We start from the raw sequence: 13048 nt of genomic DNA on the forward strand, positions 1-13048 counted from the left end.
CCCAATGGGATGCGGGATTACCGTCCCGCCCTTCTGCCATTGGCCAGGGTTGACCCCCACAGGGCAGTGGGCGGGGCTGAGCCGTCGGGCCGGGGAGCGCAGACGGTGCGGGGCGGGCGCGCTCCGGCCGCTCCCGGCGCTGGCGGAGCGGGGCGGGAGCCTGAGAAGAGCGCGGCGCGTCCCGCCCCGCCGGGGCCCCGATGGAGGCGGCTGCGCCCTGGTGAGTGTGTGCTCCGATCCGGCACCGGCCCTGGCCCCGGCCTTCGCACCCCCCGCCCAGGCCGCTTTGCTCCCCTCACGGGAGCCGTGCTCCTCGCACGGGCCGTACCTCTGTCGCCGTCGCGGTTCCGGCTTCCCCTCAGTTCCTGGCTCCCCTTACGGCTGTCTTGGGGGAGCCTGAGTGGGGTTTGCTGCCCTCTCTCACCGCCCTGGTTTGCTGTCCCTCTCTCCCCAGCCCGCAGCCCGCCGGGGCCATCCGGCCCATCGACCGCGGGTCTGTCCATCGCATCTGCTCGGGGCAGGTTGTGCTGAACCTCGGCACTGCCGTGAAGGAGCTGGTGGAAAACAGCCTGGATGCCGGAGCTACCAACATCGGTAACTCTTCCTCCATTTTCATAACTTTTCATAGATTTCTGAAGCACGTCTTTTTCCTCAAAAAAGTGCGTGTTAACAAATCTGGGCTTATATTTTCTGTTAGGGCCAAGCATGTTTGCAGTGATCTTACACCTTAGGTTAATAAAAATGCTGATTTCCAGGCTCTAGCTGCACTCCTAGTAGCATGTGAGATTGTGTTATTTAATTTCTAGCCCTTTTGGCCACTAAAAAAGTGTGTGGGCTGTACAACAGTGGTGATCAGGCTGTGCCAGCTGGCCTTAGGCTAGCACAGGGTAAAGGCAGGGCTGGTTTCCATAGCTCCCAGGATGATGGCTTGGGATAATTGGGAAAACTTCTGTTCAGGCAGAAGTTCAGTGAAGCTTAACTACATGGAACTACAGACCGGTTTGAATTAGATTGACCTAACTTTTGACAGCTCTCAGGATTTGTTTGTTTGTTCAATTTTGACATGGAAAGCTGTTACTTGAAAAATTGATGTCAAGTGAAAAATTGATACCAACCACCATGTGTGGACATAAAGAATTAAAATACTTTACAACTCAATTTTGTAGATATAAAACTTAAAGATCATGGAGCAGATCTGATAGAAGTTTCAGATAATGGAGGTGGAGTGGAAGAGGAAAACTTTGAAGGCTTGAGTAAGTTGATTTTTTTTTTTTTTTTTTTTGTAATTTATATTTGGGCATTTTGAAAGTGGGTTTTCAATAAGAAAACCACTTTTTTTAAAAAAAGCAAATTTCCTAAGTTTAATCATATTTAATGCATACTTGGCTTTTATATAATGCATGTGTGATCTGCGAGACTTGAGCAACACTAGGCTGGTGTTCTGTAGTGCTCTTGTAGTTATAGTTCCTGTAACTCAGAAATAGTCTTTAGTTTCATTGCTTATTTAAGTGTCACAAGCAATACAAATAATCACAGAGGAGAAAATTCTATAAATGTTCATGTGGATTAATTCTTGTTTAATCATTGATCATTGTTGAAGGAATTGAGCTGTGTGTGAGTGACTGCTTTGGGAAGGTGAATTGTAAGCTTGAGTATTTGCTGAAAGGAAGCTGATGTTGCACTGACTGTCTAACTTCCATTTGCCAGTTTTAGATTGCACAAAGTGGGAGCAGAAACAATACCATCTGAAGAATCTAACTGGCCACTGCAACAGGAATACTGGCATTTATTTTTTGATATAACAGCTAGGAATCTTTCCACCTTAGGTTATTACTCAGTAACTTTGGTGTTCAGTGTACATTATTGGTGCATCAGAAACTCACTCTGCTGCTGTTCCAGGACAGTGAAAGTCCAGGGGTGCTGCTGCTAGGTCGGTTTGTTACCTGGTGGCTGGTGCTGAACTGATGGTGGGGATTGAGTCCTCCTCAGCTGTTGTGGGGGACTGGGCTTATGCCTGTCCTCTGTCCACTGTGCTCAGCACAGGCTGCAACTGTTTTCTGGCAGGGCAAGATCTGTGACAGGTACAGCAGCAGCAGAGACAGGTACTGTGTCCTGCTCTGAGGCATCCTGTAGTGCTTATACCAATAATGCTGAATGAATCTGTGGTGTAAGTGTGGGATAACAAGTGCATCTGAGGATTTTAAAGAGATTTTGTTTATAGGAAAAAGGGAAAGCAAGCAGTATTTTGTCTTTAATTGTTATGTAAAGTGCAATGAATAATACAGAAGGTTTTTTGCTTCTTGACATGCATACAAAATCTACTTGCATAGACCAGTGCCACTTTGAAGTGAAATATGTATTTGAAATATCTTTTTCCAGCTCTGAAACATTATACATCAAAGATACAAGATTTTTCTGATCTAATACATGTTGAAACATTTGGGTTTCGAGGTGAAGCTTTGAGTTCACTGTGTGCATTAAGGTAATTAATATTATTTGTTAGTAGTAGAAAGTTACTGTATGCACAAAAACACGACACCCTTTCAGTTTACCATTATTGATAAAATGAGGCTTCCAGTTCCTTACTGTTAGGTCAATTTTGAGCAGTAGGTTGCACAACATCCTGAGTCCTTTCCAACCAAAATTATTCAATGATCCTAAGCACCTAATTGGTCATTTTATGTACAAAATTTAGCGTTACTTAAGTGTGCAGATCTTTACAGGGTGGGAGTGTGTATTTGCATGAGTATTTGATGCTCTGATGTAAAGCAGTGTAATATTTCAGTGCTGATTGTTAGGCTGTAACTCATTAAAACTGTACTTAAATTTCTTTCAGACCAACTATACATTTTAAATCAGCTTTTGTACACAGTGCTGTGGTATCTATTAGAATGAGGAATGTAGTGTTCAACAAAACTAGATTTTAACATTGAATTTTATAAGAAAGGAATCAAAGGGATACAAATAAGAATGTTTGTATTGTAGCTAGGAAAATGTTACACTACTCTGAAGAGCAGGTTCTTAGTTGTTTATGGTGGAGAGTTGTTTTAATTAAGTTAATAGTATTGCTGTCGTTTCTATGCTGGTTGTCGTGAGGAATAGGTAATACAGTGCTCAGTGAATAATTCTGTTGCCTCTTTCCTCCTGTTAGTGATGTTACCATTTTTACCTGTCATAAGTCAGCAAAGGTTGGGACTCGTTTGGTGTTTGATCACAATGGCAAAATTACTCAGAAGACTCCTTTCCCACGACAGCAGGGAACAACTGTCAGCATCCAGCAGTTGTTTTATACGTTACCAGTGCGGCATAAAGAGTTTCAGAGAAACATCAAAAAGGTAATGCCAGAAATCCTCAATTCAAAGGAGTGTCATACCCCAGAATTTATTCACTGCTGAATGAATTCAGTTCTCTGTAGAATATATTGATTACAGACTTGTTCATGCCTGTCTTACATCTTAATCAAATAAGAAGTCTTCTTGTGTGCTTTTCTTTTATGCTTTGCAATATTTGGGTTTAAAGGTACATTTTCAGGTTTTAAGGTTTTGAAAAGAATACTTATCATGATCACTAACGTGTATTTTAAAACCAGGGACTGCTGTGTTGTGGCTAAAATATCAGTCTTGAAAACATCCTGTTTATTTTTAAAGTACTATTTTTCATATATATGTATTTTAATTTAGTTGGTAAAGATTTTAAGAACTATAAAACTCCCCCCGCCACTTTTTACCTGCAGATATTGAATGCTTTGTGTATACATATATGTTTTAAAAAGAGACATTTTGTATAAATATGAACTTTCTTTTTCTTCTAATAGGAATATGCAAAAATGGTCCAGCTGTTGCAGGCCTACTGTATTATTTCCAAAGGAGTGCGGATTAACTGCACTAATCAAATTGGCCAAGGGAAAAAAAGCTGTGTGATATCCACTGCTGGAAGTCCCAGTTTAAAGGAGAACATTGGAGCAGTATTTGGACAAAAACAGGTATTGCTTTTATTATTGAAAAGAGAGACAATGTAGCTGCATAGAGAGGTTTTAAATGTCTAATAAAGTGTGGGAGGATGGAGTGTTGGCCTGCAGTACACCCTACAGGCTGACAGAGGAGAAACACCACAGCCTCCACGGCTTCCTCTGAAAGTCCTGGATCCTGCTCAGAGACGTTTTATGGAAGAGAAATTATTTAGGAGATGGGGTTATGGCTTAATATCTCTCTGAAACCAGTTTTAAGAGCTGTTGTACCAGCAAACGGGCTGTATGTCACAACAACAAGCGTTTTAAAAAATCTTTAAAATGATGTGATGTGAAAATCTTAGCTGGAGAACAGAAAACTGAGGTGCATCCATGTCCAAACCAGCACAATCCAGCTTTTTCTAGCTCCTCCTATGAAACTAAGTTTTATTCGTGTTCTGGTTAACCTTTAAATGGGATTGCAGTCAGCCCCTATAAAGCTGTAGATTGTGATGCTTCCTAAGGAATAGCTATAAAAATAATTGTTATCCTCTAGATGAGAGCAGAGATGAAAGAAAGCTCCAAAGCATCTTCCCTACAACTGTATGTTGCAATCATCAGAAATATTGAGTGGTTGACAGCTGCTGGCTGTTGATGAACACTTTTTCCCTCCACAGTGCCCATGCAGAGATCTCAAAGCCTGTTCATGCTGTGGCTGAAAGATGAGATGGAAGATGTAACTTTGTCTTGCCACGTGGCACCAAGCATAGCTGAAAATTGAGTGTTAATCTGAATAGAATGTTTAGCTTATAGCCTGTTTTTTAATATTGAATACTTAAATTCATAGAGGCTGCTCTAATGGCAGAAAAATAATAGTGGCACGACTGGGAAAATGTTTGTGGTAAACATAACTGTTCTTAGGGAGCTTGTGATTCAAATAACACATTTTATAATAGTTTTGTTGTCCTTTCAAAAGAAACTTCTATTACTCTTTTTGCCTGTTGTTTTAGCATAAAACTTGTTTAGGTCATATGTATGTCAAACTGTCAATTATTTTGTTGTTCTGTCTGTGTACATTTAAAGTAAGGGTCTGTGAAATAACTAAGGCACAGGTTGTGATATCAAAGGATGAGAACAGCCTTTATTAAAGGCGTTGTTCTGTTTCTCAGTGAACAGTGCTGTTGTCTTCTACTAGGTTTTGATATTTTAAGTATTTATCTTGGTTAGCCAAAACCCACCATTTTCTCAAATTTTAAGGCTAATAAATGACAATAAAATAGAAGGGAAAAATCTATGTAGGTTTGATGTTTCAGTTCCTTCCCTTATTTTTTTTTTTTCAGTTGCAGAGCCTTATTCCTTTTGTTCAGCTTCCTCCTAGTGAAGCTGTCTGTGAAGAATATGGACTCAACTCTGCTGACATGCCACAAAATCTGTATAGGTAATTAGACAAGTACAAACCACTGTTGCCTGTGGCATTTTACCATAAACCAAAATTGAAAATAAAAAGTAAAAGAAATAAAAAGTTGTGGTTTATAGTATTAAAAAGAGCCAAGAACAGCATGGTACATATTGGGATGTAGTTTTGTAGTAGTCTTTGTCAGATAAGAAATTGGGAGAGGAAATGTGTATATTCATTTTCACTGATGCTGTATAATAGTGTTTCCTTAAGCCCCTTATAAAATACTTTCCCTTTAAACATGCTTTTCTCATCCATTTTACCTTACTCTTCCATTATTTATCCAACAGTATTACCGGCTTCATTTCTCGTTGTGATCACGGTGTTGGAAGGAGTGCAACAGACAGACAGTTCTTCTTTATCAACCAACGTCCCTGTGATCCAGCAAAGGTGAGGGGTTTCTTTTTCTATCATCACCCCCACTAACTTGTTCAATATTCTCTGAAAACCTCAGGATTAGCAGCTCATGTGCATGTTTGTTTCTTGATGGTACAAGTTCCTGTGTCTCAAGCTTCAGTCTTAGTTGTGTCTATTTGTGTGAACAAGAGCTCAATCATACAATCTATGTTTTAGTACATTAATTAATATACACTGGTGCAAAATAGAAGATAATAGTATTGAAGTTTATTGTTTTTCACTTTTTTTGCAGGTTGTCAAGATTGTGAATGAAGTTTATCACTTACACAATAAACACCAGTATCCATTTGTTGTCCTTAACATTGGGGTAGATTCTGGTATGTTCTGAATAATTTTTAGTAACTTCAGTAAAGGCTATTACAATTTACTCTTCAATGATGCTTTTATTTAGAGAATATTGTAATTTTCATCTGCATGACTTCCTGCACTCTGGGGATTTTTGAATGCTCAGTTGGTGAGGGAGAAAGAAGGTCTGGCTGTGGTTCCACTATTTTTCCCCTACACTTTTTCTGTATTCAAAAGTAAGTTCTTATCTTAATTGATGAGGAAGAGGTCAGCTTAAATACAAGAAAACTAGTGTCATGTTTTTGTTTGCTGGAATGTTGAGACAGTTAAATCTGATTTGCAGACAAAATAGAAAACAAACCAGAACTAATTCTGGGCAATAGCATTTAATTTTATTTGTAAAGCAGTAATATTTTTCTTTTCTTTTTTTTTTTCCCAGAGTGTGTTGATATCAATGTAACTCCTGACAAAAGGCAAATTTTACTTCAGGAGGAAAAGTTTTTATTAGCAATTCTAAAGACTTCTCTGATGGAAATGTTTGGTAGTGATGTTAACAAACTGAATGTCAATCAGAAACTTCTGGACATTGCAGGTAGGACACAAAATGTGGAAGTTTTGAGTATGATATATGGCAGGGAATTGAAGATGGAAAAAAGTGGTTTTAAAAACCCAAAGAAGAAATGAAAAAAAAAATTAAACAAAAATTAAGAAGGCCCCTAAGTTATTAAGTGATTGTTATGGAAATTACACATGCCAACACAGCACGATTTACAGTCAGCTTTATGAGGAAAAAATTAACACAAAATTAATTGATAATGCTTGCAAAAGATTTCCCCCAAGATACTGAAAGAGATCTATGTTTTTGTATGAAAATGTCTTTGAGAAATAATGGTTAAGGGCTTGTAAACAAAATATGAAAATTAAATATGAGTTTATTGGATTTTAAACTTTGATTCTTGTGTGACATCTCAGAAATTGATGATTCTCTTGTGACTGTATAGTCTTTCAAAATCGCTTTCCCGAGTTAAGATCATCTCATCCTCTTCTTTTCATTAACTGAGCCCTTTCTAATTTTCCTTTTTGCTGGCATACAGAATCTGTTGTAGCCTGATTTTCTCTGTTATTTTAAATTAACCTTTAGTAAAATCCATGTGTGACTGGCAGTTGGTGAGGTTGAAGTCCTCTAATGACCTGCAAATCCCATATACTCTAAGTGCCTATTGTGCCAGCTCCTTAACACTTTGTCAGTGGAATTTTATAGTGACCGTGAAGTGTAAGAGCAATTCATTTTTCATTGTCGCTCTGCCATTAAACTCTTTTGATAATATAAATAATTGTACTGATTGGACTCATTACTGCTCCAATTACAAAGAGACTACAAATTCATTCTTAGTAGCACCATTAAGTGGCTTCAAGATGTACCTGTTTCTGTGTTTGTTATTAGTGCATTTCAGCCCCATACTCATTGTCTGAAGCTTCAGGGCTCCTTTGGGTAGTTTGCTATTTTTCTACCTCTTTTCATTCTCTTTGTTAAAGCACATCATTTAATTCATGTTTCCAGCTAACTTAGAGTCTTGAAAAACTCTGTATTCTGATTTCATTAGGCAACTTGAAGACACTTCCTGAAGAGACAGAAAAGCCTCAGGCAGAAATTCTGTCTGACTCTGAGACTGAAAATCCAAGTGGTGAAGGCAAAAGAATAATGACTCTTGCCAGATTAAGGGAGTCGTTCTCTCTCCATCAAGGAACAGAAAGTAATTTTCAAGGCTCTAAAAAGGTAAAACAGCAGCACAGTTCCCCTAGACAAAGGTTGCTCAATACCACTGGGAGTACTATAAAGATCCAAAAGGCTGTCTTGACTAAGGAGGCTGAGAGTTGTCCTAAGTTTGACTCAAGGCTGTCAATTCCAAGGAGACAGTCGAGAAAATTAGAAGATAATGCAGATTCTGGATTCTGTAGCATTTCTGAGTCAGATGCTGGATGTAGTACACCAGAAGCTGGAAGCTGCATCAATAGTGAAAGTGCAATTAATTCTAAAGAAGAATTCTGTAGCACGGAAGAACAGATTCAGAAGGAATGTCTTAAAACTGCTGGATGTAGTAAGAAGTCACTGGACTGTGATGTTCAGGTCTTGGGCACTGAACCCAAGTTAGATCAAGTGAATGACTGGACCAATCAAAATGAGTTCTCTCAAGAACCCAGTAGTTGCTCCCCAAGAGTAAAACGTTTTAAAAGCAGAAACTTTAAAAGTGAAGCAGATGATTCCAAGGCAGGTAAATATCCTGAAGTGAAGAACACTACTGTTGATGTACTGGTGGAAGTTAAAAAGAAAATTGTGCCTCTTGAATTCTCTATGAAGGTTTTGGCAGAAAAGGTAAAAAAGGTAATACAACAACAACAGAAAAATACAGAAACTGAAAATTACAGAAGATTTAAAGCAAAAATTAGTCCTGGGGACAATAAAATAGCAGAAGATGAATTAAGAAAAGAGATCAGGTATTTCTGCTTTCACTTGCTTGATATATTTTGTTCATCAGCTAATAAAATTAGTTAAGGAAGAATATAAGACTTTCTTGGGAGGTGGGCAGGAGACTTACATGTACCTGTTAGTTTTGGGTCTGTTTTTTATTTAATGTCACTAAAAAGTTTGTTTGATGAGTTATTTTGCTGACAGAGCAGCTACTTGAACTAATTGCAAAAGAATATGGAAAAAGACACTAAAAAGGCCACAACCATCACAGATTTGGCTTAGATCAGCCCTGTAAATTGCAGTGCAGTCAGAGAAACACCAAATTTCACAACAGGTAACAATGCACTGAAAAGACTGCATAGCTCATATTTCTCCCTTGTGTGAATGAAATTTGGTGAGACTTACCTGGAAAAATAAGTTAAATTCAGGTGGTCAGCAGACAGTAAAAGTCTGTGCTTTGTTAGTATTTGGATTAAAAAAATGTGTTAGGAAAGTCTTCTGAAGTCTTCTAATCAGGAAAAGAAGGCAAATATGTCAGCTGCCTTCAAAACCGTGATGCCATCTTCAGTGTTACTTACTTGGACTATTGCCATATTGCCTGCTTCTAATTTTATTATCACAAATGGGGGAATCCTGAACAAGTCCTGTCTTAATGATGGATTGTGTTCTGCCAGTAATGGCCTCATCAGTCAGTGAGAGATTCTCAATAACTGTACTTTTTTTTGCATTTATATCCTGCTTAAATGAGATTTTCTTTTTTTTTAAATATAAAGTGTGTTCTGCAGGGGAGAAAAAGAGGTTTTTAAGTTTTACATGGTAACTGATATGGTGTAATTTGTAATCTCTTTATATTTTTTGTATACAGTAAAGAAATGTTTGCAAAAATGGAAATCATTGGCCAGTTCAATTTAGGGTTTATAATAGCAAAGTTGAATTCTGATCTTTTCATAATTGACCAACATGCTACTGATGAGAAATACAACTTTGAGATGTTGCAACAACACACTGTTCTCCAAGGTCAGAAGCTGATAGTGTAAGTATTTTCAGTGTTTTAACAATAACATTTTTTTAAATTAATTTGGTGTTTCAGAAGGATATCTATGATTTATATTTATGTAGCATTTCACATGTTCAGAACACTTGAGACTAAAGTGGTTTTTATATTCTGTGTTTCAAAGAGTCAATCCTCACATGAAACATCAATTCCATGGATGCAGTTGTAGCTATGCAGCAAATCTGCAAACAGATTTCCCAGTGGGCTTTCATAGCAACCCACAATTAGGTAGGATATTGGAAGCTGTTCCTGCAACAAGGAATGCTGCCCAACTTTATTCTGCTGAGTAATGCTTGGAAGTAACTGTTCAGTAGTGAGATTTTTTTAACAAAGCAAAGTGAAAAGTTTTACCACAGAGCTCTCTATTAAGTATCTCTAGGTTGCTTCTGAAATCTGTTTTAAGTGCTCTGCACTGTGTAGCTGTGCAACACCATCTTTTTCTCTATTTCAGGCCTCAAAATCTCAATTTAACAGCAGTAAATGAAACTGTGTTGATTGAAAACCTGGAGATATTCAGAAAAAATGGATTTGATTTTTTCATAAATGAAAATGGTGAGTTGGGACCAGAATTGCTGGAAGTAAAAGAGTTCAAAGGTTTAATCTTACTTATTATGCAAAAATTCCCTTGGGTGTTATCAGAAACTTTGAGATAAGATGCATTATTGTATATGGGATATTTGTTTTTTAAGACTTACAATTCTGTGGTCTCTCTGCATGATTTAACAGAATGTTGTAGATTATTTGTCTCTCCAGCTTTTTACAGAAGTTTTTGAAGACTCTTTGGAGTCACTCTTTGGCTGTATGACTGGATGTGCATTTTCTGGATATGTCACATTAAAATCCTTTTGTTTTATTAGTACACTTGCAGGGATAAATGCAGGCAAGCAGTAAATGTAGTAATTTAAAATACATAGATACCATTAGTAACTGATCTTCTTTGGTTTCCTTATGGCTTTAGTACTGACTTGCTTTGTTCTTTTGAGCAAATTTTGGAACCTGTAAGCTCCTTATTGTTTCCCTTATACAGTGAGGATAATGAAAATGCAGTGAGGTACCACTGTGCTATCTGGGAAGTCACTACACATTTTTTCCATAGTCTTCATTCCAGAATATCCCAGGGTTTTTTTGGTCTAAAATGCTATTAATTATCAATCTCTTACTATCATAAATCCTTAGTGATTTTGTAGTCACATAAACTCAAAATAGTTTCACAAACCAATTGTTCTTTGGAATTGAAGGGTTTGTCAGAAAGTAGATCTTCCTGCTTTTAAGTTTGCAAACAATTTTTTTGTTAATGTCAAAAGGGCATCTGCCATAGTTACCACTTTGGTTAGTTAATTACATCCGTCAAAAGATTCAATTTAAGCATTTTTATATACACACATCACATCATATTAACGTTTTAAAGTAGTTTCTCAGTTTTTCTCTCAAGAAAAAGTAATTTCCTGTATTTCTTTGCTTCTTTATTATCGCTGCAAACCTTCCAGCTCCTGTAACTCAAAGAGTTAAATTGGTATCGTTGCCAACAAGCAAAAACTGGACTTTTGGTCCACAGGACATAGATGAGCTGATCTTCATGTTGAGTGACTGCCCTGGAGTGATGTGTAGGCCCTCCAGGGTCCGGCAGATGTTTGCTTCTCGAGCTTGCCGAAAGTCTGTAAGTCCTGTGCTGGATATTTGTGTTCAAACAAATAAATACCACGTTTCCTGATGCAGTGTGGGTGGCTGTATCTGTATGTGTATTGCAGGGCAGGTTTATTTACTGCTGAGTGTCAACAGCTGATATCCTTCCATCTGTTCCTCATGTTTATCTAGTAGAATTTGGGGACAACTTCTGGTAGTTTTTCATTTTGTTCCAAACTAAGTCATTTATGAAGATTGTGTTAGCTGTGTTTTGTCTTTTGGTTGTCTGGTAGGTTTTTTTGCTTTTAATGCCTTTTATTTAATTTATTTCCTGTAGTAGCTGAAGTACTGCTCTGGTTCGTGTCAGCTGGCAAATGGAAAAAGGAAATAATTAATTTTTTTTTCCTTTATTTGCAGGTGATGATTGGAACTGCACTGAATGTGCAGGAAATGAGAAAACTGATCACCCATATGGGTGAGATTGAGCATCCCTGGAACTGCCCCCATGGAAGGCCTACTATGAGACACATAGTCAGTTTAGACTTGATTTCACCAGAATAAGTCAGTGTCTGTTTATTAACATTTTTATTTTTAATTCTTGGCAATATTTTGAGCTTTTATCGTGACTCTCTTATTTTGACTAAAAAAATTTTAGCCAGTCTTCAGAGCTGGAAACAGTAGCACTTGAAGGCATTCAGCAGGGTTTCCTCGTTATCCCTGTCGAGTCATCAACACAAACATCCTGGAATTCATGTAAATAACTCCTCTCTTTCTGCATTTTACTGTGTGTTGTACTTACCTGAGCAGCAGTCAAAACTTTTATAAAATAAATATGTTTATATATAAAGATCAGGAGTAGGTGAACCTCATTAACAGCAAATACACTGATTCTTAACATGAAGTGGCATGTGAATATAAGTACCTGGGAGTGCCATAAAACAAATATTAGCTTTCTGTGTTTATACAGCATGTCTATCACAATTTTAAAGAAAATGAAAATGATACACAAGTTAAAATTTTTTTTTTTTTTTTTTTTTTTGCTTATACCAAAGCTGGGTTTCATTAGATAATGACTTAGAGCTTTAATAGTTCATTTAATGATTAGTTTACTGGTATCTGTGTTTAAGGCTTGAATTGAATAATTCGTCTAGCGTCTTTACTTTTAATTAGCATTGTTCCCTTCCGAATTCCAAACTGTTTTTCAAGAACAGGGATTCCTTTTCTGACAATGAATGTCTTGCCAGTCAGGTCAGCCCAAATTCTATCTCAGTACAATCAAAATAGTTAGATAACGGGTTTTTTGAATCAGAAACCATTAAATTGGTAAATTGGCTAAACTCTTCCAGTTCTGTAGGACCTGTGTTTATGGGTTATGTTCTCTTCACACTCCATTTGCTGCTGATGGAGGGGTGGCCGTGATGCTGCTGCTGTTCCTCAAGTGCTCAAAGCCGTCCATGCCGCTTCTCGGAGCAGCGTGGCTGAGCGTGCCCATGCTACCCGGCACGGCTGTGGCCAAGAACCTTCAACAAATTGTCCGTGTTGCGTGCCGAGCCGCGATTCCGCAGTCCTGCTCTGCGCGGGTGGGAACCGGCCCGGCGGGGCCCTGTGCCCGCGGCGGCGTTGTCATGGCTACGGCAGCGCCGCCGCACTGCGCCTGCGCGGGCCGGAGGAGCTCGGCACGGGCTCGGTCAGGGCTCGGTCAGGGCTCGGTAAGGGCTCGGCACCGCCGTTCCTCAGCCAGGACTCGGTCAGGGCTCCGTAAGGGCTCGGCCCCGCCGTTCCTCAGCCAGGGCTCGG

General features: G+C 38.6%; 1 protein-coding gene across 1 annotated transcript; it reads left to right on the forward strand.

The window, feature by feature from the left end:
- Window positions 1-87: 87 nt before the first annotated feature.
- Window positions 88-12098, forward strand: PMS2 (PMS1 homolog 2, mismatch repair system component). The gene is made up of 15 exons (XM_082291818.1): window positions 88-220; window positions 455-594; window positions 1167-1253; window positions 2380-2482; window positions 3152-3335; window positions 3815-3982; window positions 5287-5384; window positions 5693-5792; window positions 6052-6136; window positions 6544-6696; window positions 7709-8600; window positions 9440-9607; window positions 10080-10180; window positions 11116-11285; window positions 11669-12098. Exons 1-15 carry the CDS (start codon window positions 201-203, stop codon window positions 11810-11812), a joined length of 2613 nt encoding a protein of 870 aa, XP_082147944.1. The 5' UTR covers window positions 88-200; the 3' UTR covers window positions 11813-12098.
- The last annotated feature ends 950 nt before the right edge of the window (window positions 12099-13048 follow it).

This window comes from Coloeus monedula (assembly GCF_965178545.1).
Source record: "Coloeus monedula genome assembly, chromosome: 16".
NCBI lineage: Eukaryota > Metazoa > Chordata > Aves > Passeriformes > Corvidae > Coloeus > Coloeus monedula.

Excerpts from the sequence above, each read along its gene's own strand:
- PMS2 (XM_082291818.1), top strand. The coding sequence starts at position 201 with ATGGAGGCGGCTGCGCCCTG. Across the intron at positions 221-454 it reads ATGGAGGCGGCTGCGCCCTG|CCCGCAGCCCGCCGGGGCCA; the intron begins GTGAGTGTGTGC and ends CTCTCTCCCCAG. Across the intron at positions 8,601-9,439 it reads GAATTAAGAAAAGAGATCAG|TAAAGAAATGTTTGCAAAAA; the intron begins GTATTTCTGCTT and ends TTTTGTATACAG.